We start from the raw sequence: 24,336 nt of genomic DNA on the forward strand, positions 1-24,336 counted from the left end.
CCAGAACCCTTCTGAGCAACTTCTCTTCTTCTTGATTATGCATATACACACCATGTTTTCTCGATTAGACAACTCACTTATATCAAATGAAAAGCCGTATGTATAACAATACTAGTTTTTCTAGCATTACGAAATCTCATTTGGGACTTAGATTTCTTTCATAAACACCATAATAAACACATCCCAATTAGCCAATACGAATCAACAACAATGTTGCGTAAAAATTACTTTAAAGCAGTAGTGTCTTAATTCCCCAGAAATAGTGCACACTCAAGCATCTCTTCATGTTTTGGTACATATCAACTTGAGAACTTACGGAAGCCACAAAATGGATTTGAAGAAAGAACAGGAGAAGGCAAATCTTAACCGTGCATACACTAGCAAGCCTGTCATCTCAAAAAATCAAGAGAAATTTGCTCTCCTATTGAGACAAAATTTATTTGAAAATAAACAAGGCAATTTCATTGCATATATACATTGCCTCAATTGTTTATCAAACCAACTTATAATGAGTTGAAAACAAGCATAGTTGTAGGACTGCATAACATCTGGGAACAAAAGCATACTTCAGAAGCTGGACTGCTTATATGAATTTGTCCAATAAAAAGTAATAGCAACGAGTACTCCACAACTCTACATGGTAAAACCACACTTGCCGCCAATATGGATTTATGCATAACACTGTTGCGATTCCCAACAATACCATGATGTAAGATACCGCAAAACTGATGTAGAAAACAAACATGTCCATGAAACTATCATCATCACCTTCACCAGAAAATTCATTTGGAATTGGCAATTCAGAATCAATTTCATTGCAGCTGTTATTCAATGGAGGTCCACAAAGACGAGGATTTCCCTCATAACTGCTTCCATCAAAGGTCCCGAATTGACCTTTCCTATCTGGAACTGGTCCTGACAAATTATTGTGTGCCACAGTGAACACTTCAAGAGTGTTTAACTCGGTAAGTTGCGGGGGAATTCGGCCATTCAAGTAGTTGTAAGAAAGATCCAAACTTTCTATGCTCTTTAAGTTGAAGAATGTCTCTGGGATCGGCCCAATCAGATTGTTGTGTGATAGGTTTAGCGCTCTGACTCTGCGTAAGTTTCCAAATTGATTGGGAATTTCACCACATAACTGGTTGCTGGAGAGGTCAATCCCAGACATTTGAGAAAGGATATAATATGATGAGTAACTAAGCAAAATGTTCTTTGTCACAAACTCTATCACTTCTGGTACATAATAATTTACTCTCAAATTTGAAGATGAAAAGCCATTTTGGTTTCCAAAAGTCAAATTACCTAAACAACTATGCAAGCGACCTGAAAAATTATTCAACGAAAGATCCAAGAAGCTTAATTTGGTTAATTGGCACAACGCAACAGGAATTTCACCATGAAAATGATTTTCTTTCAATAGAAGAGCACCCAAGTTTGAGAAATTCCCAATCCAATTTGGGATGGTGCCACTGAAGTCGTTATCTCTAAGATCTAAAGTCACTATCTCTGAAAAGTTCATAAAAGCACTAGGCAGTGGTCCTGTCATCTTGTTTTTGTATAAATGAACAGACTGTAACTTTGTTAATTGGATGAAACAAAGTGGAATATTGCCAGAAAGATTGTTCTTTGAAAGATCCAAAAAAACAAGACTATTCATTTGGCAAAATTCTTGAGGAACGGGACCCTCCAAATGATTATCAGATAGAGCAAATGTCTCTAGATTTGATAACTTTGATATCCATCTTGGAATCCTGCCTGCAGAGAAGGAGTTATGACTTATATCCAACAAAACTAGAGAGTTCACGGATGAGAAATCAGGTATCTTCCCCTCAAGCTTATTGTTATCCAATAGTAGATACGAAAGTAAACTTGAGTTGAAACTTGTTCGATCTACATGACCACAAAATTTGTTGTTTGATAGTTTCACAGATATTAACGAGGACCACGGGCTGACAAACTGCTCTGGAATAGCACCCGAAAAATTATTATTTGAAATATCCAGAACTCCTAAAGACTTTATATCACACAAACTATGTAGGATATTGCCTTGAAAAGAATTTTCAGACAAATCTAACTGGTATAGATTTGGAAAAATTGAACTTATGTTTGTCGAAATTTGACCTTGTAGCTGATTGTGGGATATGTCCATCACATAAAGATTTGGATTGGGATGAGATGGACATGGAAACAAGCCCACGAAAGAGTTATGGACCATGAAAATCGTCCTCAATCTTGTGTTATTTTCAAATAACCACAACGGGAACACTCCACCAAAGTTGTAACCAAAGAGAGAAATGGATCTCAAGTCGTACTGGTAGTAGAGGAAGGTTGGAAGGTTTACCTTATATTTCTTTGTTGTATAATCTGACAAATCCAACTCTTGAAGCTGGAATTTTGGAGTCCAAGTTTGACGGACGGTGTCTAGACTTAAGTCACATTCCTCGCAGATCAAACTCTTAAGATTTGAAAGGTTTGCAAATGAATGGAATGATATTGGGTCTTGAAAGTTGTTATTTCCAAGTGAGAGAGACTCGATGGACAAGAGATTGGATATGGGAGTGGAGGCAAGGTTGCCGGTAAGTTGATTACCGGATATATCCAAATACCTAAGAGATGATAGGTTAGCCAAACATTGTGGAAGTGTCCCCTCAAGTGAATTATCATACAGATGAAGCACCTGCAAGTTCTTCAATTGGCACAAACCTGCAGAGTAAATCATTTGCAATTTATATAATTTACAGCTGTCTGTGGATAATAATGAGAAAAGTAAGCTAGAGCGGTTTGATATATATGATAAGTGAAAATCAATATAGTTAAAGAGAGATAATAACCTTGTCCTAGTATGGTATTCTCAAGACCAGCACACCCTCCGACACGTAGAGTTTTCAGAGAACCCAATCTTCCAATGCTTGAGAGGAAGTCTGGATGGAGAGTAGAATAATCCAGGAACAACTCTTCCAGTGTGCTCAAATTGCCTAACGCTATACATACGTAGATGGAAACAACAACTTATTTTTTTGTTTTAGGAAAATGGATATCAACAGAAAGTGTGTGCGTACGTGGAAATATATACTTATCTACACATGAAGCATAAATTATGTAAACTCTGACATAACGTACCTTGATGGATTGTTGTCTCACTGAGATTACTATATCGAAGATCCAGTGTCTTCAGGGATGAGAACCCCCCTAATGATTGCAGCACTACAAAGCTTTTTCCATAGTTTAGGAAGTTGCCTAATCGGAGGATCTTAAGCTTGTCCAGAGTTGTCGAATCTATAATAGTGAATACAAACAATCTCCAATCCTGTTAGGTTCTGCTCCAACAATTCTGAGTTGACGATATATACTAAAAATCGCATCCATGAAATGAAATAATTTACAAGACTACAATACAAGATATATCTTTGTCCATTAAAAAAGAAGTTAGATGCTTATAATCAATGTAACGTGATGCAACATGATTTTGTTTCGGGAATGAAAATTCACCAAATTTAATGACTTTGCTTAAAAGCTGTATAATCTGATATATCCAATTTAAGATTTTATCAATACCTTCAGGGCCCACAAATTTTTCAATCGCATTGTTGCTGATGTCTAGCTCCTCTAACTTCTTTAACGATTCCAACTCTGAATAAAGAAGAAAAAAATAAATTAGAATGATTAAATAGCTGATGTCATTGGTGCTGGTTTGGTAATTAAGGCTCAACCTCTAACATGGAAAGCCCCCGCCATTTGGTTTTCGGCTAAATTGAGAGACTTGAGTTGGAGAAGTCCACGAAGGGAAGAAAGAACACTGTTATTGAAGAGGTTATGCTCCAAATTAAGGACCTCCAGATTACTCCATGGCAGTAGTCTATCAACACCTGCTCAAATTTCACATGATTTCATTTGTACACAAGTCCAAGTGTCCTGGAGAGTTTTTCCTAACAAACACGATTATTGATCATGAACTCATACCTTGAAAGGAACCAAAGCTTTCAATTCTATTTCCACTCATATCCAACTTCTCCAAGTTGATCAGATGATTAAATTCTACCCAAGATCAACACACAAGTAAAAAATTAGAGCCTACACCAATAGTTTCTACTTTTTTTTTTCCTTTTTTGTAACATAAACTAATGGAGTACATACCATGTGCGTGAACTGTTCCATTCAATCCATTGATTGCGAGATTTAAAACTCTCAAGGAAGAAAGATCTCGTAGGGATGAGAGGATTTTGTTATCAAAATTATTATAACCCAAATCAAGAAGCTCCAAATTCCTCAACCTCGATAATCTTCCAAAATCTGTCATAGTTTAAATGAAACAAACAAGTGGACATACACAAAAACAAAAATAACAGTGCATTTTTTTAAAGTTATAAACTCTGAGGAATTTAAGCTTACCATTTTTATGTGTTGGTGATGTCATCTCATTTTCATATAGATAAAGTGACTTGAGAGAAGAAATCTCACTCAGAGATGATATAATGCTAGAATCAAATTTGTTGTAACTTAAGTCGAGAACCTCTAGATTGCTCAACCTCGATGATAATACTTCAAATCCTGCAACAAGGTGAATTTTGACAGAAATTTGGGAATCAATTCCCAAGATGAACCAAATACTTGAAATAATATCTACACAATCATTTCTAATGTTGAAATATAAAAATGAGGACCTTCATTCTCAATACAACCAGGTATCCAATTGTGACTTAGGTTAAGACTTCTCAATTCTTCAAAGGGAAGAAAATAAGATGCATTTAGATACCACCCAGGCCTTGGCAAACGACCATCAAGTGATAGTTGGATTACTCGGCCTGTAGAAGTATTGCACTCGACCATGTCCCATTGACAACAGTCTGAACTCTCCTCACCCTTCATTGGCCAGTTAATTTGATAAAAGAAAGGTTTGAGTTGTAAGAGTGAAGCCCTCTCTTGGTCCCAACACCCATGACACCACAACCCATCTAACAACACCAATGTCATTACCGCCACAAGTATCAACTTCAGATTTCCCATCTCTATATGCTAATGAAATTTATGAATGCTCCTCCAGGACTTTTTATAGATGTTGGAGAGGCACTAGTGTCTTCTTAACAAGCCATCCATTCATATGGTTTCCCTACAAAGATAGCTACTTGCTTGGATGCATCTTCTTGACTTGGGTCCAGCTAAAACAAACAATTTATGTCATTAGCTAGCAACTTTCATGGTTGCATCTTCTAGACTTGGGCGTCAATCTAAAACCAACAATTTAAGTCATTGTCCACAATGTCACATTACTTTGATGCCAGCCTGTAGAAATAATCGAGGGGCTCTCTTTTTTTGTGAGTTCTAATTTGCTTAGAATTTCCTTTCATGGCCAATGTCCATCAAAATAGGACAACACCTATTTATACAAAAGTTATGGGGATGAGAAGACTTTCTGCATGAGTAGCTAATATGTCTAATCCATGAAGAAAATGTCTTGCCCCCTAAAGTACGCCACTTTAGGAAAAATTTACAAATGGATGTGATCATTCATCCATGAATTTCTACATCATCTTCAGTCAGAACTGGCAACTAACTTGGATGCATCTTCTTGACTTGGGGTCAACTAAAACCTATCATTCACGTCATTAATTAGCTGGATACTTATTCCCCAAAAATGTTGACCTATTTTACACATACATAGCACCAAAGATTACTTTGTGATTTCTTATTCTCCATGTTCATTTTATTTTATAAATGCCTCTAAAAAATTGGAAGTCAAAACCAGACTTTTTTTGGAATATTACTATCAGTTTCGAAAGTAATAGTCCAAATTTCACATTTTAAGGTCAATTTTCACTTTTGTTTTTGAAATGTGAGTTTAAGATTAATTTCTTTTAATCTAATGAAATGCTACAGGTGGTATTAGACCATCTGCATCAACTATTCTTAACAAATTCTCTATATTTACAATAAAAATTCACTTTCTACAGACTTACAGTTTGCCTAACAGTATCAACTCGCATCAAATACTATAAACCAATTCTTAATCATTTAAATATTCAATTTAACAATAATCTTGTAACGACCCCATACTATCAAATGGGTAGTATATGAGGGGATAAATCCTTGATAGTGATCAAATACCCCGTACAATCATATGGGTAACTGGTAAGAGATAAATTTCAGACAGTGATCATCTTGTAACGATCCGTCCCGGAGGAGGGTATGCGGAATTACCAAATTGCCCAAAACATAAACGATCTATGCGAAATCCTCCAAAAATCATTTAATACAATCCCAAAATGAATTAAATGTATTTAAAAATCCATTAAGACATAATTAATAATCTTTAAAATTTAAACAAAATGGAAGTCTTCATAATATCAACCCTACACTACCCATAAACCACAACTGTATCCATGGGGAAACCGCTCACGCCTCGGAAAGCTGGCCGCCATATGTGAATTCACCTGAAAGGGAAGAACAAAAAATAGAGGTTGAGCTAAATAGCCCAGTAGGGGTATATTACCCGATAAGGACCCGAATATTCATGAGACGGATATCGAGAGAGAGAGAGCAATATGATGTGAAAAATAGTAGAAGTAGACTACAGATACTACAACCAACTCGAAACAAGGCAAAGAAGGGCATAGACAATATGAAAATGAATCATGCCCCTCACTTCCAACTATTTTTTATTTTATACAGAACATTTAGAATAAGAAGTAACATGTAAATAACAAAAAAAAAAACCTCACCCATACCCCCCACTTTAAAATAATATGATTAACTTATATATCAACAAAATTATGATATTGAATAGCAAAATTATACTATCTTATATGGGGTCAGGAATGTAGCCTAGGAGTAGTAGCTATTGGCTTTTACATAACATGCCTCTTTTCACTTGGTAGAAACTAGAATGCCAATTCCTTATTGATATCCATAAACCCAAAATTTCCCCTAAGGAATAGACGTTGCACTTAATTTTTTTTTGTATTTAACCACTGACCATTCAATGTTCGGATTCCTAGGATTGATATTTGAGACCCACAACGAAAAATAAACGAACCAGATCTTATTGTTTGTGAATAAGCCATATTGTTATTTTTGTGAAATCATATATTGTTCTTCAAAATAGGACAGAGACCTGTTCATACAAAAGTCTTGGGGATGGAATGACTTTCTGCATAGCTGGTAGGTCCAATCCGTGGAGAAAATGTTTTGCCCCCTAAAACACCCCACTTAAGATTCTATATCCATAAATCACACTAGATAAGAAAAATTTACAAGTGGATGTGATAATTCATCCAGGAATTTCTACATCATCTTCCGTGATAACACATGAAATCCTGATAATAATTGACTATGATAGAAGAAGTTTTAACATTCAATGATGTTATTTATACTTATAATAATTGACTAAAAAATGAGAAGTTTTAACATTCACTGATGCTAGTTATAATATTTACTGTTACCATTTGAGAAATTGAGAGAAGTTGTGATGTGAAATGTATTACAGCATGATAACTTATATGTCTGAAGAAGATGTATTAACAGATTTTACACATACATAGCACCAAGGATTACTTCATGATGTCTTATTTTCCATCTTCATATTTTATTTCATAAATACCCCTGAAAAACTGGAAGCCAAAACCAGACTTTTGATTCGAGAAAGGCATTATTGATTGAATTACAGAACATTCTAAGATGCAAAACATGAGAATATACCGAAGCATTATGTTCCACTCTTAAGAGAGAGACAGACATAGAGATTAGAGTGTGAATCTTGAAAGACCAATCATAGATTCAAGAGGCAATTAAATTATTTATGTGCCCATTTTTATTTAATAAAATTATAAAGTTCATTGAATTGCTGTGTTTTCATTTTAGTTCTCTCACATTTCCTCCAAATGTAGTGAAGTTACTTCTCCCGGCCTCTTTAATCCTTTTGGAAAAAAATTACAAATGGATGTGATCATTCATCCATGAATTTCTACATCATCTTCAGTCAGAACTGGCAACTAGCTTGGATGCATCTTCTTGACTTGGGGTCAACTAAAACCTATCATTCACGTCATTAATTAGCTGGATACTTGCTTGGATGCATCTTCTTCACTCGGCGTCAATGACTTGTTAGAAACGCTATGCATAATAGCAAAAAAAATTAATTTTGCCCATTAAGGACGCCATTTCCAAAGATTAGGGGATACTTATTCCCCAAAAATGTTGACCGATTTTACACATACAGAGCACCAAGGATTACTTTGTGATTTCTTATTCTCCATCTTCATTTTTATTTAATAAATGCCTCTAAAAAACTGGAAGTCAACACCAGACTTTTTTGGAATACTACTATCAGTTTCGAAAGTGATAGTCCAAATTTCACATTTTATGGTCAATTTTCACTTTTGTTTTTGAAATGTGAGTTTAAGATAAATTTTAATCTAATGAAATGCTATAGGTGGTATTAGACCATCTGCATCAACTATTCTTAACAAATTCTCTATATTTACAATAAAAATTCACTTTCTACAGATTTACAATTTGCCTAAGAATATCAACTCGCATCAAATACTCTAAACCAATTCTTAATCATTTAAATATTCAATTTAACAATCATCTTGTAATGACCCGTCCCAGAGGAGGGTATGCGGGATTACCAAATTACCCAAAACATAAACTGTCTATGCAAAATCCTCCAAAAATCATTTAAAACAATCTCAAAATGAATTAAATGTATTTAAAAATCCATTAAGACATAATTAATAAGTCTTTAAATTTAAACAAAGTAGAAGTCTTTATAATATTAACCCTACACTACCCATAAACCACAACTGTATCCATAGGGAAACCGCTCATGCCTCGAAAAGTTGACCGCCTTCTGTGAATTCACTTGAAAGGGAAGAACAAAAAATAGAGGTTGAACTAAATAGCCTCGTAGGGGTATAATACCCGATAGGGTTTTTCTTTCTTTCTTTTTTTTAGAGAGTGCGAGTTTTGTGAAGGAAGGATACATATATATCGTAAACTAATTTAAGTTTTTTTATTTTTTTTAGGAATTCTGATTTTTACCCCATACTTTCTTCCATTTCTTCTTTTACCCTCAAGAATCTCATTTGAGTTCAATTATACCCCTATTGAAAATTTGGGGTTTTACACATCTTTAATTGATTTAAACTCAATTCATTTTAGAACTATTATAACACATAAAATCTTACCATATTAAAAGAATACATAAATTGACATTAATATTTTCCTAAACTTAAATATATCATATTATAATAATTATTCTATTCAATATTTAATTTGTTGTAGGCCATATAAAATAAAAAAAAACATTTCCAATTCGTGTTTATGTTATACAAAACGTTTAGAATAAGAAGTAACATGTAAATGACAAAAAAAACCTCACCCGTATCCCTCACTTTAAAATAATATGATTAACTTATATATCAACAAAATTATACTATCTTATATGGGATCCGGAATGTAGCCTAGGAGTAGTAGCTATTCGCTTTTACATAACATTCCTCTTCACTTGGTAGAAACTAGAAAGTCAATTCCTTACTGATATCCATAAACCCAAAATTTTCCCTAAGGAATAGACGTTGCACTTATTTTTATTTTTTTTTATTCAACCACTGATCATTCAACGTTCGGATTCCTAGGATTGATATTTGAGACCCACAATGAAAAATAAGCGAACCAGATCTTATTGTTCGTGGATAAGCCATATTGTTGTTTTTGTGAAATCATATATTGTTCTTCAAACTAGGACAAGACCTGTTCATACAAAAGTCTTGGGGATGGAATGACTTTCTGCATAGCTGGTAGGTCCAATCCGTGGAGAAAATGTTTTGCCCCCTAAAGCATGCCACTTGATATTCTATATCCATAAATCACGCTAGATAAGAAAAATTTACAAGTGGATGTGATAATTCATCCAGGAATTTCTACATCATCTTCCGTGACAACTCATGAAATCCTGATAATAATTGACTACGATAGAAGAAGTTTTGACATTCAATGATGTTAGTTGTAATAATTGACCAAGAAAGAAAGAGTTTTAACATTCAATGATGTTAGTTATATTAATTGACTAAGAAATGAGGAGTTTTAACATTCACTGATGCTAGTTATAATATTTACTGTCATCATTTGAAGAAATTGAGAGAAGTTGTGATGTGAAATGTATTACAGCATGATAACTTACAAGTCTGAAGAAGATGTACTGACAGATTTTACACATACATAGCACCAAGGATTACTTTATGATGTCTTATTTTCCATCTTCATATTTTATTTCATAAATACCCCTAAAAAACTGGAAGCCAAAACCAGATTTTTGATCCGAGAAAGGCATTATCGATTGAATGACAGAACATTCTAAGATGCAAAACATGAGAATATACCGAAGCATTATGTTCCACTCTTAACAGAGAGACAGACATAGAGATTAGAGTGTGAATCTTAAAAGACCAATCATAGATTCAGGAGGCAATTAAATTATTTATGTGCCCATTTTTATTTAATAAAATTATAAAGTTCAGTGAATTGCCGTGTTTTCATTTTAGTTCTCCCACATTTCCACCAAATGTAGTCAAGTTACTTCTCCCGGTCTCTTTAATCCTCATCATTTAACTCTCTAAAATATCAATCCAAGCAAGACTCTTAATGAAACCAGTATAAGATACATGCACATTGTAGCAGAAGTATGAATCAATAACATCGATCATAGGTAACTCTTCAGAGAAAAATTCAAGGCACAAAGATGTGATCATTGGTCTTAGTACATGTTGTCCCACATCACTTGGGTAGGTCCAAGTGATGTGCATGTTTATAAGTAAAGACACACCTTCTCACATGACAAATGTCTTTTTCTTTAGCCTAGGTACCATTAAAGTAGACAGCCTAGGAAGAACAAAGTCATGCAAACCCGATGTATCTACGAGATTAGAAGACTAATACAACTTTCATGCCGAATTTTATTAGAGAGATTGCATCATATCATGAACTCACAATGCAACAATGAGTTCATTGTCAGAACCTGCAAGAAACTCAGTCTTTGAATCACTTCAAAGTAATGGAAGAAATACGTACCTCATCGGAGTTTTGTCATTAGAGAGAAGTCCCAGAAGCTAGAGAAGGTTTCTGTACAAACATTGAAACGATACAGTTAATTGTTGCTTATAAAGATTCGAGAAATGATAAAACCTGCTAACCAAAAAAAAAACTGTTATCAGAATTCTGTAAGATTGAGTACATATACACATATATTAGTAATCCCAACACCTACACCTAAACACGTTTTCCCAATTAATTAATTAATAATTAGAAACTTTTGAAATAAATAATACTTAAAAAAATAAAGTAGGGAACCAAACATCTGTTGGGCATCTTCGCTAAAGTTCTTCCATACAGAGAAAGTGAGTTCTGTTAATGCTTTCCCAGATTGAGAACACCACTTTTGGATGGTAATTAGACAACATTGATGTCTGCTTCCTCCGTAATTTCTCGGAAACAAAACTTAAGAAGGAAAAGATTCTTCACAGGGGCATTTTCTTTCTTCTCCTTCGCAAACTAGTGTCTAGTAGACTAGTGCTCTTCAATTGTTCTCAGATGAATATTCGGAATAAATAAATGTTTAGTAAGTACTAAATGTTTATTCTTATCCGACGGCTATGGTGGGGTCGGCAGCAGAGATTGGGAATTGGAGATATCAATTGGGATCTTTAAATGAAGAAGATGAAGATATTGTTTCTTTCAAGATTTGAGTTTTGGGTTTCTCTTTTGATTCCTGCTTTTGGAAGGAAGAAAAAAACCTAATCCCCAAATGGAAATTTTAAGATTCAATTTTGATTAAACAATGCTCCTGATCAGATCAAATTTGGGTATGTGATGTTGAGATCCGGGTTTTGATCAAACAATGCTTCTTCATAATTCATGGAACTTATGAGGGTTTAATGTTATTCTCTGCTGTCTATTCTGTTCATTTTCCTTACTTGCTTTTGATAATGAAATTACAAAGCAGAGGAGACAACATGGGTGATTAGTACTCTGTTTCAATGGAAAATCTAATCAAATTTGGAATTGAATTGTGTTTATGCTGTTAATGATGATAATTAGTACTCTGTTATTCTCCTTTCCTTTTTTTCCTTGATTTTCAAGTAATTAAGTAGAGTTTATTGAGGAAATCAAGATTAAATCACCAAGGGGAAAATCTGATCCAATTTGGAATTGAATTGTGTTTATGTTGTCGATGATGATAATGGAGTTACAGAAAGGAACATATAAAATTCTTCAAGTAGAGATATTTTAGGCTGTCTACAGTTAAGATGGAAAATTCAAACTTTTCCACATGGTGGACTCACACAAGGGTCTCTCTTCTTTCTTTCTTTGCTTGATTTTTATGTAATTAAGTAGCGTTTATTGAGGAAATCAAGATTTAATGACTAATTGATTTCTGGGTTTTTTGATTTGGTAAGTAACATGGCACCCACCTTTTGTCCAGTTCTGTACAAGTGGTCGGCGACCTCTGTTTTTTTAATGAATTCAATTAAACATGTTCTGGAAAAAGACAGAAACAGAGTCATTGTTGACCGTTCAACAGAGAACTGTATTTCTGTTTTTTTTATTCAACTAATCAAAATTAGTTCTCTCTTTTTAGCTCTAATGAGGAATCCACAATCATGTGTAGCTGGCTACATGAAAAAGAGAGTAGACAAAGCATCTCACGTGAGAGACACATTGACGAATGAAGAAACTGATGGCTAGACCTGTAATACAGAGATTCATTACTCAAAAGTTCTGCAATCTAGTCTGAATCAATATTTTATAAACGTAGGATATGTACAATATTTTATATCCTGTTTTGAGTATTGGCCTTTTGGGCAGTCAGTACTAGATTCTTTTATGGTTGATTACTTAGATTATTTTTTTGAAAGTCTGCTTTATAAACATGAAATGTATGAAATTGTTTTCGAACTCTTTCATGGAATCATTTCTTATTTGGTTTTCTTTGTGAGGGTTCATGGTGTTTTGACTATAAAGATTGTTGTCTCTTGTGCCTATGTTACAGTACAGTTCAACTTCATCACTTCATTGATTATGTTATGAGTGAGATTTGAAGTGCCCAAACTAAAATAGTTGGAGTTCTTTGATTTGTGTAATCTGTAGCAATTTGTTGTTGTTCTGGCAGAAGTTTGATGCAGTGTTTTATGGACGGCATTGGCAGTAGTTTTATACAGTGTTTGAAATACTTTGTTGCATTGGCCATAGTTTTATTATGTAGTGTTTTATGCACTGCCAGTACTGCAGTAGTGTTATGCGGTGTTTGAAATATTTTCATGCCGTGGCAGTAGTTTTATGTAGTGTTTGAAATACTTTTATGCATTGTTTGATGATGACTACTATGGAGGAGAATCAGGAGAATAGTTCTTGAACTCCATCCACTCCAACTTTATCTGAGAGTGTTGTTGATTCACAAACAGAATCAAAAGCCGCAGCAACACAAGTAGAAGTGTCAGGAACTGAAAGAGAAGTTGTAGCTGCAGGGACTCCATCTTTAGAAATGAAAATAAATGGGTTGTAAGGTTTGTCTATAAACTGTTTGACGAAAGGACTAAGTAGTTGTTATTGAAGCATTACTAACCTTCTTAGCTAGAAGAAACATATCCAAATCCTCAATCATCTTTTTCATCTATAGATCCATCATAAAGTTATCAAAAGTTACTGGGTGATCTAGAATATCAGAGCGCCAAAAGCTTCCATGAACCACCACCACCCACCTCATAATTATGTGTTTTATTTCAAGAAATGATCTCGTCTCCACCGTTTGAACCCATGATCTATTGGAGACTATACTAGCATATTATTTGTCAAATGAAGACTCTTAATAAATGGCTAAGCATGAAGAAAATGTTATGAAAAGAATTGATATAACAACGTAATTAAGAGTGCAAAAATTAATAGACACAAGATTTGCGTGGTTCGATAATGTGTTTACGTCTACGGAACTGCAGAGATTTTCACTATTAAGAAAAAAAGTACAACACGCAACTTTAGAGTTACATCCACACTCTTAAACCCTAACTATATACTGAGGAGTCGACCCTCACATGCGTAAGCCTCCCAAAAAATTCACTTTCATATTCACATTTGAGTTGGGTCATTAAGCCGGGTCTCCACACACAACGAGCATTTTACACACAAAAAAGCCCAACAGAAAAATAATTTAGGCAACTACAAAGTTAATTGTCATAGAATTATCGAGATAATTATATAAGCAAACAAGAGTTATTATTCCAAGTATATATATAATATTATATACGGCAGCATAAGTGTTGTAACAGCTATATTGTTACACAACAAGGTTTTATTCCGAATATACATACATACACACACATATCTATATATGTAGATAGATGGCTATTGGCAACATCATAGCGACTTCCTCCTCCTGCAATTTTGTACAAAAAAGGGCATTTTAATCCTATGAATGCATGCAATATCCTCAATCAAATTAAGGGGAGTTACTGAGTGTGCATAACAACTCTTGTCTTCCAAGAAACTTACAATAGGGGACAATTTTCCAGAGCTGGTTAGGTCCACCACCATTCCAATTCGCTATCTGAACTGTAGAGCCACTATGGACAACCCCATCTTTAGCTTGCAAATTCATATTAACATTGTTAATCATCCAGATAGGACTATAACCTTTGCCCCACGAAGATCCATCCGTCCAAAGTAGAGACTCGTCCAAATCACTGGGATCGAAGTCCACCAGCTCCACCTGCAAATGATGAAAATTTTGATCGATATTTATATAGAATATCTAGAGGACAAGATGATCAGTTCCATATAACATAATAGAGCGCGCTAGCTTGGTGAGTAAAAAAGAAATATGGATCCAAAGGGAAAAAAAAAAAAAAAAAAAAAAAAAAAAAAGTAAGTTGTTGCAGACTTCTTACATGTTTACCGTCTGCATAATGTTTCAGGGCCTGACCAGTACCATTATTAACAAGAGCAAATGCTTTGCGGCCATATTTGTCCACCTTTCCCTTGGCATATTCCTCATGCTTGCACCAGTGCTGCAACAACAATTTCATAAATTGACATAGACATCAGAACAGAATGCATGTTGATTAAGCTTAGATTTCCAAAACAAGAAAATAGATCATTAATTGGTTTGGAACCCAAAAATTTTGTCCAAAAATCATGAGCTCTGGTATTCATACAGACCTGACATGCATTTGAAGAAGCGCGAGCAAAAACCACCCTGCCATCTTTGACGGTTAAATTGTAGTTGGGGTCTTTCATGCACGTCACCTTAACATCATCCATGGTAGAAGTCTGTTTTGTTGGAATGAAGGTAGTAACTTCATACGGAGATATTAATGAACAAGCAGCTGTCAATACAACGAAGTAATCGGTTACAATGGACTCTATAAACATAAATATGTTATTACTATTATACATACATATATGTATAAAATAATTTATTAAAATGAAGACAACGAAAACAAAGCAGGGTGAAGAGAACGACCCATATCGAAATGACTTCAATTTGAAATGGCTTGATGAGGGTATGTAGGAGGCATGAGGATCTATATATAGTAGTCGACTTGTAATCTTCTTGTATGTGGGCCCGAAATAATTTGTGAGGAATGATATTCGATTTTTTGGCTTCTTCTAATCTTCTCATACATGCGGCCTGAAATAATTTATAAGGAATTATATTCCATTCTTTTTGTTGTTTTCGTTTTTTTGGTAAATGAGGAACTCCCTAACTCAGCGTTATGGAAATGACCTAACTTGAAATGGTTTGAAGATGATAAGAGACTTGAGGGTCTATATATAGTAGTCAACTTTTAATCTTCTTGTACGTGGGACCCGAAATAATTTATACGTGGGGCTCTTGTCATTTCAACATATTGTGTGTATACATATTCAATGTCATAGAATTTTCGAGTATGTCATGGACGGCAAGGACGAAGCTTTTGGCGACGAAGAATCATGGCTTGTGCCATGTTTGAGGATAAAGATGAGGGTATTTTAGACAATAAAATTATATATTTTAATTTTTTTCCTTTTTGGAATAGTATTTTAAATTTTATGGATTTTATGAAATAAAACTTTTAAAAGTGTCCTTGTTGGAATAACACCTTTAAGAGATTGACTTATCACCAATTTTTCCTTATATGATTCCTCATTCAATAAATTAAATAATAAATTATTAAATATACCAAATTCAATTCATAGAAATAGTTAGAATCCTAATATAATTCAAATACAATTTCTAATATTCCAAAATATATAAACTATCTCTTTCATTTTTTATTCTTTCTTTCAATTTTGAATATTTAAACAATTTAATTTTATAAAAAAAAAGTTAAAAAAATTATCATTTTAATATGACAATACTTGAGTCAAAACGATTGACTACTCTTTGTAGTAATTTTACAAAAAGATGAATGAACAATATATCGCATTCGGGACAAATGTGTTGAATCAGTTCTGATAACGATTGACTACTCTTTGCACTCATTTATAAAAGATGAATATGAGACCAGTTTTGGAGTCGGTTACTTGAAAAATTCAATCGAATCCACCAGCTGGGTTATATTTGAAAAATCGAATAAATCCATTCAATGTGTTGCATTGAATTGACAAGATCGACAACAGGGGTGAAGTCAGGACATAATGTAAAGAGGGATGGATGTAGAATTTTATCTTAGGTGGGGCAAAGCCATACGAGATCCGAGAGCAGCGTTCTCTGAAATTTTTTTGAATTAACTATTAATTAAGACCTTTGAGACTTTAGAAGTGTACAACAGAAGAGGCAAGGGAAGGAAATCAACGAAAGAGGCATTCGATCTACAGGTTTACAAAATTTATGATAAATAAGTCAAATTATAAAATTACTAATATATCACTAGATAAGTTTGCAAAAATTGAATGTAGGCAACAACATACCCTCGCGACCTCGCCTACATGTAGCTCCGCCCCTTCTTGGGGTTATTTAAAACCTTTTGAACTGACCCCCTCACTTACATGGTCCGACTATTCATTACGAAAATATATAAGTTTCATTGCTTAAATTGGATTTGTGTATAAGTGTTTTTTTTTAATTAAGTTTAATGGACCACAACACATTTTTATTTGTTAAAATTTATTTTTATACTAGTCATTTTTATACAGACGGTCCGCCTTTACTGAAAACAAAGCTGATGAACTAGTCTGACCGATAGGCGAGCCGATTTTACTACCGATAATTAGTATTAATAATAATAAGATTTTTAATATCAATCAAATACCCTCAAAATAAATCAAGAATTTGATTGACTGATTTGAATTATTTCCATATATTCTTTCAACCACAAAACCGTATTAATCTGTTTAGATATTATTCAGCAATAAGAATATGCAACTACAAAGGTTTTAGAGAATAGATGTAGGCCAAACGTCGAAGTACTATAAAAATTGGTGTACTGTCTACTATTATGTTCTCGTACCCATTCAATTATAATTTTCTTGAATGCATTTGTAAATCTAAGAAATATTTTAAATCTCCTCGATCTTTGACTTTGAAGCAGGAAGATATGTAGTTCTTGATTTCTTTAATAATTAGAGTTAAATTATTCTTGTAATGGTCATGTCATCTACATATAAAAGAAAATGACTTTCGAATAAGTCCTTTTATATATGAACATAGAGCAATCACATTTTGACTGCCTGAAGCCAAATTTCAGTAAGAAATTTTTACTTTTGATTTTCCAATGTCTAGAGGCGTGTTTCAAGCCATATAGAGATTTGTTAAGTTTGCACACATAGTTGGAATCATGAGTTTCAAAACCTGGGGGAATTTTCATATAAACATATTCTTGTAAATTTCCATTAAAGAATGCATTGTGTACATCTAAGTGGTGTATAAACCAATTGATTGAAACAGCTAAAGCCAAGAAAATTCTTACAGTCACCATTTTGACAACAAGAGAGAAAGTTTCTTGATAGTCAAAGCCTAAGGTTTGATTGTAGCCTTGTGCTACAAGCCTAGCTTTGTACCTTTCAATGATACCATCCGGGTTATGTAACTTTATAGATCCATTTTGTAGCGGCAAAATGATACTTTTTAATTATCCCTCAACTATTGATCAAATTTCGTTTTCGTCCCTTAGTTTTTTTCTCCCTTTTTCGTCCCCCAACTATGGAAAAGCACTCCGTTTGTCCCTCGAATAAATCTGACAACGGAAAAATCCAACGTGGCATCCTATTATTCATCAGATTAAATTTCTCCGACGTGCCATACAGGTGTCACGCAAGCATTTTCCAACCTCAATCTCACTTGAAGGACGAAAAATGGTACTTTCCAATAGTTGAAAGATGAAAATAGGAGGGAAAAAAAAAAGTTTAGGGACGAAAATGAAACTCACGACATAGTTGAGGGATGAAAAGTATCTTTTTACCTCCTATAGCTTTTCTATCTTCTGGTAATTTGACTACGGTCCATGTATTGTTTTCATTTAAGGTACTTATTTCTTTATTCATTTCTTCACACCAATATGAAACTTTGGATGCCTCCTCGAAGTTGTAGGTTCATGATGAGACATTATAGATGCTGTAATGAATGGAATACATTACAATATATATGCAGCATGATCAATGATATTGTAATAGTCATAAGCATTTAAATAAGCAGGGGTTCTTCTCTCTATTTTTTTTGTTTTCAATAACTGATCTTGGTGTATTTGTAATTTCTTTATTAGTAATCTGAGTATCAGTTTGATCTTGGTTGACTATTTCAATAACTGATCTTGGTCTATCTCTTGAAGATCTCACCTGATTCTATAGCCATGATCGAGTTTATAACCTTTGACATGAGATGGATATCCTAGGAACACACAAGTCCTTGCCTTTGATTCAAACTTTGAGTTTTGTGGTTAGACTAAAACAGTGGTCAGGAGGATCATGCTTGGTATCCAACCATAACTGCAATAGCGGAAGAAACTGACTGGGAATGTTGTCGGAGAGATTCCTAGCCACAACCCATTTGACGAGACCATTCGCCCAAACTTTTTGAAGCCTGCTAACCTTGGTGATTATCCATTTCGGAATCTCATGCACACGCCACCAGATATAATCAACTAGATTTTCAATCACCCAATTCGAAACCAAATGGGGCTTAACAACCGCATTTACCACAATCAACACATCACCCTCAAAATGGACCTCGGGAAACTAAAACTCCAAACAACTTATTATAACACCCAATCTGAGAGCCATAGCCTCTCTCACCACAGGATCCACCTTTGGACCACTACAAACTGAAGCAAACAACACTGGAATCTGATTATATAGAATATGGTATGGACTTTTATTGTCCAATGTTCTAGTGTTTAAGATGCATGTGTTGATGTTTTCTCTCGACTACACCATTTTGTTGTGGTGTGTAGAGACATATTTTCTGGTGGATAATCCATTCTTTATTGTAAAATTATGTCATACTAAATTCAAGTCCATTGTTAGACCTTATAATTCTAATTCCTCTATTGAATTGTGTTCGACATAGTTATGAAAGTGTTGTATGTGATATCTAACTTCTTATTTACATTTCATTAAAAAAATCCAAACTACTCTGGAGAAGTCATCAACAATTGTTAAAAAATACTTATATCCATCCATAGAAATTACATATTTTGGTCCCCAAATATCTATATGTAACCAATCAAAAGGAGCTAAGCTCTTAGTTGTGCTAAGACTAAATCTTCACAGTTTTCAACAAAATATGCACCTAACATTAGTGCCATCTTCGGAGATGGATTTCCTAATCTTTTGTGCCAATTATTATCTCTTAGTTTTGCATTGACAGATCCATGAACTTCCTTTTGTGGTCTCAACTCTTCAAGAAGGTTACGATCTTATCCATGTAGAGAAAATGTCTTAAAAAACCATGAGAATTGATGCCAAGGATTAGCGGTGTCAAAAAAATTGGTTACGAGTCGGATAACAGAACGACAAAATAATTATATGTCCGGATTCTAATCTGGATTGAATTTCGAACGTACTTAACTGATAAAACCTGGATTGGTTTAAATCCGGACAAGTAAATCTGACAATAATATAATCTGGATTAGAGTCCGAACAAGTAAATCAGACAAGATTTCGATGTTTGGACCCAAAACGGATTTTAAACCAAACAAATTTTTTGTGTTTGGACTCAGATTTTAGAGATATAACTTATATCCAAACTTAGTTTAATCTGGGTCGGACAAATTCGGTCAACCATAACGGATAGAGTTTTGCCCCATTCCTACCTAGGATTGATGTTTGGGAAAGCAGAAAATACATAACTGATGCCAGATTCTTTATTTATTATTTTTTTTTTGGTTAGTAGGATAAAGGAATCCCAAAGCAGCATTTCAAAACCAATGAGAGGTGGTTCGGTTGGCAATTAGTTGAGTTAGGCATATGTGTGTTCAATTTTCAATTCCAATGAAAAATAAATTTCTCAAGCTATTTAAAAAAAAAAAAAAGCAGCTTTTCACACGCACAAATTCATTTCAATGTTTTCTTTTTTCTTTTTTTTTTTCTCATGTTTATCATTACCCTGCCGATCTTATCGATACAATACAACACATCGAATGGATTGTATTCCATCTTCCAAATTTTAATCCATTTGGTGGATTCGACTGTATTTTTCAAGTTAATTTGTATTTCATTCTTTTAAAAAAAAAATTTGCCTCTGTTCTTTTGTTTTTTTTTTTTTTTTGGTTAATATGAGACGTCATATAAATTTGTAATTTAGAGTTTCCATTTTTAATTTTGGGTTTACTATTTTATTAAGTATTTTATAAATAATTTACCAATAGCTCGTATATTTTTGTATTTGAATTATTTTATTTTATTTTTTTCAGAAAGAAAGAAAGAAACAATGCGTAGATCAACAATTTGAGGCAAAACGTTGACAGGAGAACAAACAACGACCAGGTTTTTTAAAGATGGGTTTCATTTAATACCGTGTCTCCAGCAAAAATCCCCCAAATCTATATGACATTAAAATAACCATTAATTAAAAACACACATGTAGAGCTCACTTTACATCCAACACTCCACATTAAATGGGGGTCTCAAACATTATCCTTAAATTTAATACTCATATTCACCTTGGGACTTGCAGATCTTGGTATTTGTCTTGTTAAAATATCATTTGTGTTGTTAAAATGTTTTATGTCTTGTTAAAATATTAGCTATTTGAACATTCGAAACAGATAACATATCAGAACAGATATAATATTAGACCAGTCGTTGATCTAGTTTCAAAAGAAACAAAAACGAGTTCAAAAAAGTAATAAAACATCTAAGTGATTAACCTTGATCCATGGAGTTGATTGGTGGTATTGATGGTCATCGCCGTAGGTCATATCGAGATCTTTTTCAAATGGTAGCCGTGATTTCACAAAAAATTTTCAACAACTGAAGTGATAATCGACGGTCGATGATTATTGGGCTTTGTCAGGCTGATCTAGAGTTTCATTTCAGTTGTTCGTTCATCAAAAATGATGACCGAATAGCCAACTTCCGTCCGATGATGTCAAGGAAGAAAAAAAGAGAGAAAATGAGGAGGGAGAAGCCTACCAACTTATAAAGGGATAGTTGGATTACTCGCCCTGTAGAAGTATTGCACTCGACCATGTCCCAATGACAACAGTCTGAACTCTCCTCACCCTTCATTGGCCAGTTAAGGCGAGTGAAAAAAGGTTTGAGTTGTAAGAGTGAAGCCCTCTCTAGGTCCCAACACCCATGACTCCAAGACCCAGCTAACAACACCAACGTTATTACAGCCACTAGTATCAACTTTAGATTTCTCATCTCTATTTGCATAAAGAACTAATGAAATTTATGCATGCTCCTCCAGGACTTTTTATAGATGTTGGAGAGGCACTAGTGTCTTCTTAACAAGCCATCCAGTCACATGGTTTTCCTACAAAGATAGCTACTTGCTTGGATGCATCTTCTTGACTTGGGTCCAGCTAAAACAAACAATTTATGTCATTAGCTAGCAACTTTCTTGGTTGCATCTTCTTGACTTGAGGTCAACCTAAAACCAACAATTTATGTCATTGTCCACAATGTCACATCACTTTGATGCCAGCCTGTAAAAGAATCGAAGGGCTTTTGTTTTTTTTTTTTTTTTTTCTTCTGAATTCTAATTTGCTTCAAATTTCCTTTCATGGCCTATGTCCATCAAAATAGGACAACACCTGTTTATGTCATTAGTTATGGGGATGAGAAGACTTTCTGCATAAGTAGCTAAAATGTCTAATCCATGTAGAAAATGTCTTGCCCCCTAAAGTACGCCACTTTAGATGTTGTATCCATAAATCACGCTAGCCAGGAAAAATTTAGAAATGGATGTGATCATTCATCCATGAATTTCTACATCTTCTTCAGTTAGAACTGTGGTCCTGATATCACATGTACGTAGCTGGCAACTAGCTTGGATGCATCTTCTTGACTTGGGGTCAACTAAAACTTATCATTCATGTCATTAATTAGCTGGATACTTATTCCCCAAAAATGTTGACCTATTTTACACATACATAGCACCAAAGATTACTTTGTGATTTCTTATTCTCCATCTTCATTTTTATTTTATAAATGCCTCTAAAAAATTGGAAGTCAAAACCAGACTTTTTTTGGAATATTACTATCAGTTTCGAAAGTAATAGTCCAAATTTAACATTTTAAGGTCAATTTTCACTTTTGTTTTTGAAATGTGAGTTTAAGATTAATTTCTTTTAATCTAATGAAATGCTACAGGTGGTATTAGACCATCTGCATCAACTATTCTTAACAAATTCTCTATATTTACAATAAAAATTCACTTTCTACAGACTTACAGTTTGCCTAATAGTATCAACTCGCATCAAATACTCTAAACCAATTCTTAATCATTTAAATATTCAATTTAACAATAATCTTGTAACGACCCCATACTATCAAATGGGTAGTATATGAGGGGATAAATCCTATATAGTGATCAAATACCCTGTACAATCAAATGGGTAACTGGTAAGAGATAACTTTCAGACAGTGATCATCTTGTAACGATCCGTCCCGGAGGAGGGTATGCGGAATTACCAAATTGCCCAAAACATAAACGGTCTATGCAAAATCCTCCAAAAATCATTTAATACAATCCCAAAATGAATTAAATGTATTTAAAAATCCATTAAGACATAATTAATAATCTTTAAAATTTAAACAAAATGGAAGTCTTCATAATATCAACCCTACACTACCCATAAACCACAACTGTATCCATGGGGAAACCGCTCACGCCTCGGAAAGCTGGCCGCCATATGTGAATTCACCTGAAAGGGAAGAACAAAAAATAGAGGTTGAGCTAAATAGCCCAGTAGGGGTATATTACCCGATAAAGACCCGAATATTCATGAGACGGATATCGAGAGAGAGAGAGCAATATGATGTGAAAAATAGTAGAAGTAGACTACAGATACTACAACCAACTCGAAACAAGGCAAAGAAGGGCATAGACAATATGAAAATGAATCATGCCCCTCACTTCCAACTATTTTTTATTTTATACAGAACATTTAGAATAAGAAGTAACATATAAATAACAAAAAAAAAAAACCTCACCCATACCCCTCACTTTAAAATAATATGATTAACTTATATATCAACAAAATTATGATATTGAATAGCAAAATTATACTATCTTATATGGGGTCAGGAATGTAGCCTAGGAGTAGTAGCTATTGGCTTTTACATAACATGCCTCTTTTCACTTGGTAGAAACTAGAATGCCAATTCCTTATTGATATCCATAAACCCAAAATTTCCCCTAAGGAATAGACGTTGCACTTAATTTTTTTTTTGTATTTAACCACTGACCATTCAATGTTCGGATTCCTAGGATTGATATTTGAGACCCACAACGAAAAATAAACGAACCAGATCTTATTGTTTGTGAATAAGCCATATTGTTATTTTTGTGAAATCATATATTGTTCTTCAAAATAGGACAGAGACCTGTTCATACAAAAGTCTTGGGGATGGAATGACTTTCTGCATAGCTGGTAGGTCCAATCCGTGGAGAAAATGTTTTGCCCCCTAAAACACGCCACTTAAGATTCTATATCCATAAATCACGCTAGATAAGAAAAATTTACAAGTGGATGTGATAATTCATGCAGGAATTTCTACATCATCTTCCGTGATAACACATGAAATCCTGATAATAATTGACTATGATAGAAGAAGTTTTAACATTCAATGATGTTATTTATACTTATAATAATTGACTAAAAAATGAGAAGTTTTAACATTCACTGATGCTAGTTATAATAT

General features: G+C 34.0%; 3 protein-coding genes across 4 annotated transcripts in view; all 3 read right to left on the reverse strand.

The window, feature by feature from the left end:
- Positions 1 to 302: 302 nt before the first annotated feature.
- Positions 303 to 24,336, reverse strand: part of LOC119997024 (receptor-like protein 13) — an 81,159-nt gene continuing 57,125 nt past the window's right edge. Inside the window, exon 7 of the mRNA XM_038843795.1 lies at positions 303 to 2,703. Within this exon, the coding sequence (XP_038699723.1) occupies positions 584 to 2,703 (2,120 nt within the window). The 3' untranslated portion in view covers positions 303 to 583. The remainder of the gene's footprint in view (positions 2,704 to 24,336) is intronic.
- On the reverse strand, positions 2,522 to 4,103 carry LOC119997150 (receptor-like protein 14). Of its 2 annotated transcripts, XM_038843983.1 has the most exons (5): positions 3,961 to 4,103; positions 3,711 to 3,866; positions 3,556 to 3,630; positions 3,048 to 3,276; positions 2,522 to 2,640 (listed from the first exon to the last, which is right to left on the reverse strand). In XM_038843983.1, the coding sequence occupies exons 1-4, from the start codon at positions 3,998 to 4,000 to the stop codon at positions 3,074 to 3,076; spliced, it is 474 nt and encodes a 157-aa protein (XP_038699911.1). In that variant the 5' UTR covers positions 4,001 to 4,103; the 3' UTR covers positions 2,522 to 2,640; positions 3,048 to 3,073. The 2 variants fall into 2 exon arrangements, 1 of the variants encoding a protein (XP_038699911.1); XR_005467967.1 differs by lacking the exon at positions 2,522 to 2,640 and adding an exon at positions 2,900 to 2,981 and having other exon boundaries at positions 3,121 to 3,630.
- LOC119997148 (ricin B-like lectin EULS3) lies at positions 14,305 to 15,635 on the reverse strand. The gene is made up of 5 exons (XM_038843980.1): positions 15,509 to 15,635; positions 15,205 to 15,371; positions 14,934 to 15,053; positions 14,539 to 14,755; positions 14,305 to 14,422 (listed from the first exon to the last, which is right to left on the reverse strand). Coding segments are annotated over exons 1-5 (510 nt in total). The 5' UTR covers positions 15,513 to 15,635; the 3' UTR covers positions 14,305 to 14,420.

Source organism: Tripterygium wilfordii, chromosome 4 (genome assembly GCF_013401445.1).
Source record: "Tripterygium wilfordii isolate XIE 37 chromosome 4, ASM1340144v1, whole genome shotgun sequence".
Classification (NCBI taxonomy): domain Eukaryota; kingdom Viridiplantae; phylum Streptophyta; class Magnoliopsida; order Celastrales; family Celastraceae; genus Tripterygium; species Tripterygium wilfordii.

What these genes read in the sequence shown, in the direction of transcription:
- LOC119997150 (XM_038843983.1), bottom strand. Translation starts at nt 4,000, where the DNA reads ATGAGTGGAAATAGAATTGAAAGCTTTGGTTCCTTTCAAG. An exon ending in GGGGGCTTTCCATGTTAGAG is followed by an intron (nt 3,631 to 3,710) that starts GTTGAGCCTTAA and finishes TTCTTTATTCAG; the next exon opens with AGTTGGAATCGTTAAAGAAG. An exon ending in AAAATTTGTGGGCCCTGAAG is followed by an intron (nt 3,277 to 3,555) that starts GTATTGATAAAA and finishes TCACTATTATAG; the next exon opens with ATTCGACAACTCTGGACAAG.
- LOC119997148 (XM_038843980.1), bottom strand. An exon ending in CTTCTTCAAATGCATGTCAG is followed by an intron (nt 15,054 to 15,204) that starts GTCTGTATGAAT and finishes TTGTTGTTGCAG; the next exon opens with CACTGGTGCAAGCATGAGGA. An exon ending in ATTATGCAGACGGTAAACAT is followed by an intron (nt 14,756 to 14,933) that starts GTAAGAAGTCTG and finishes CATCATTTGCAG; the next exon opens with GTGGAGCTGGTGGACTTCGA.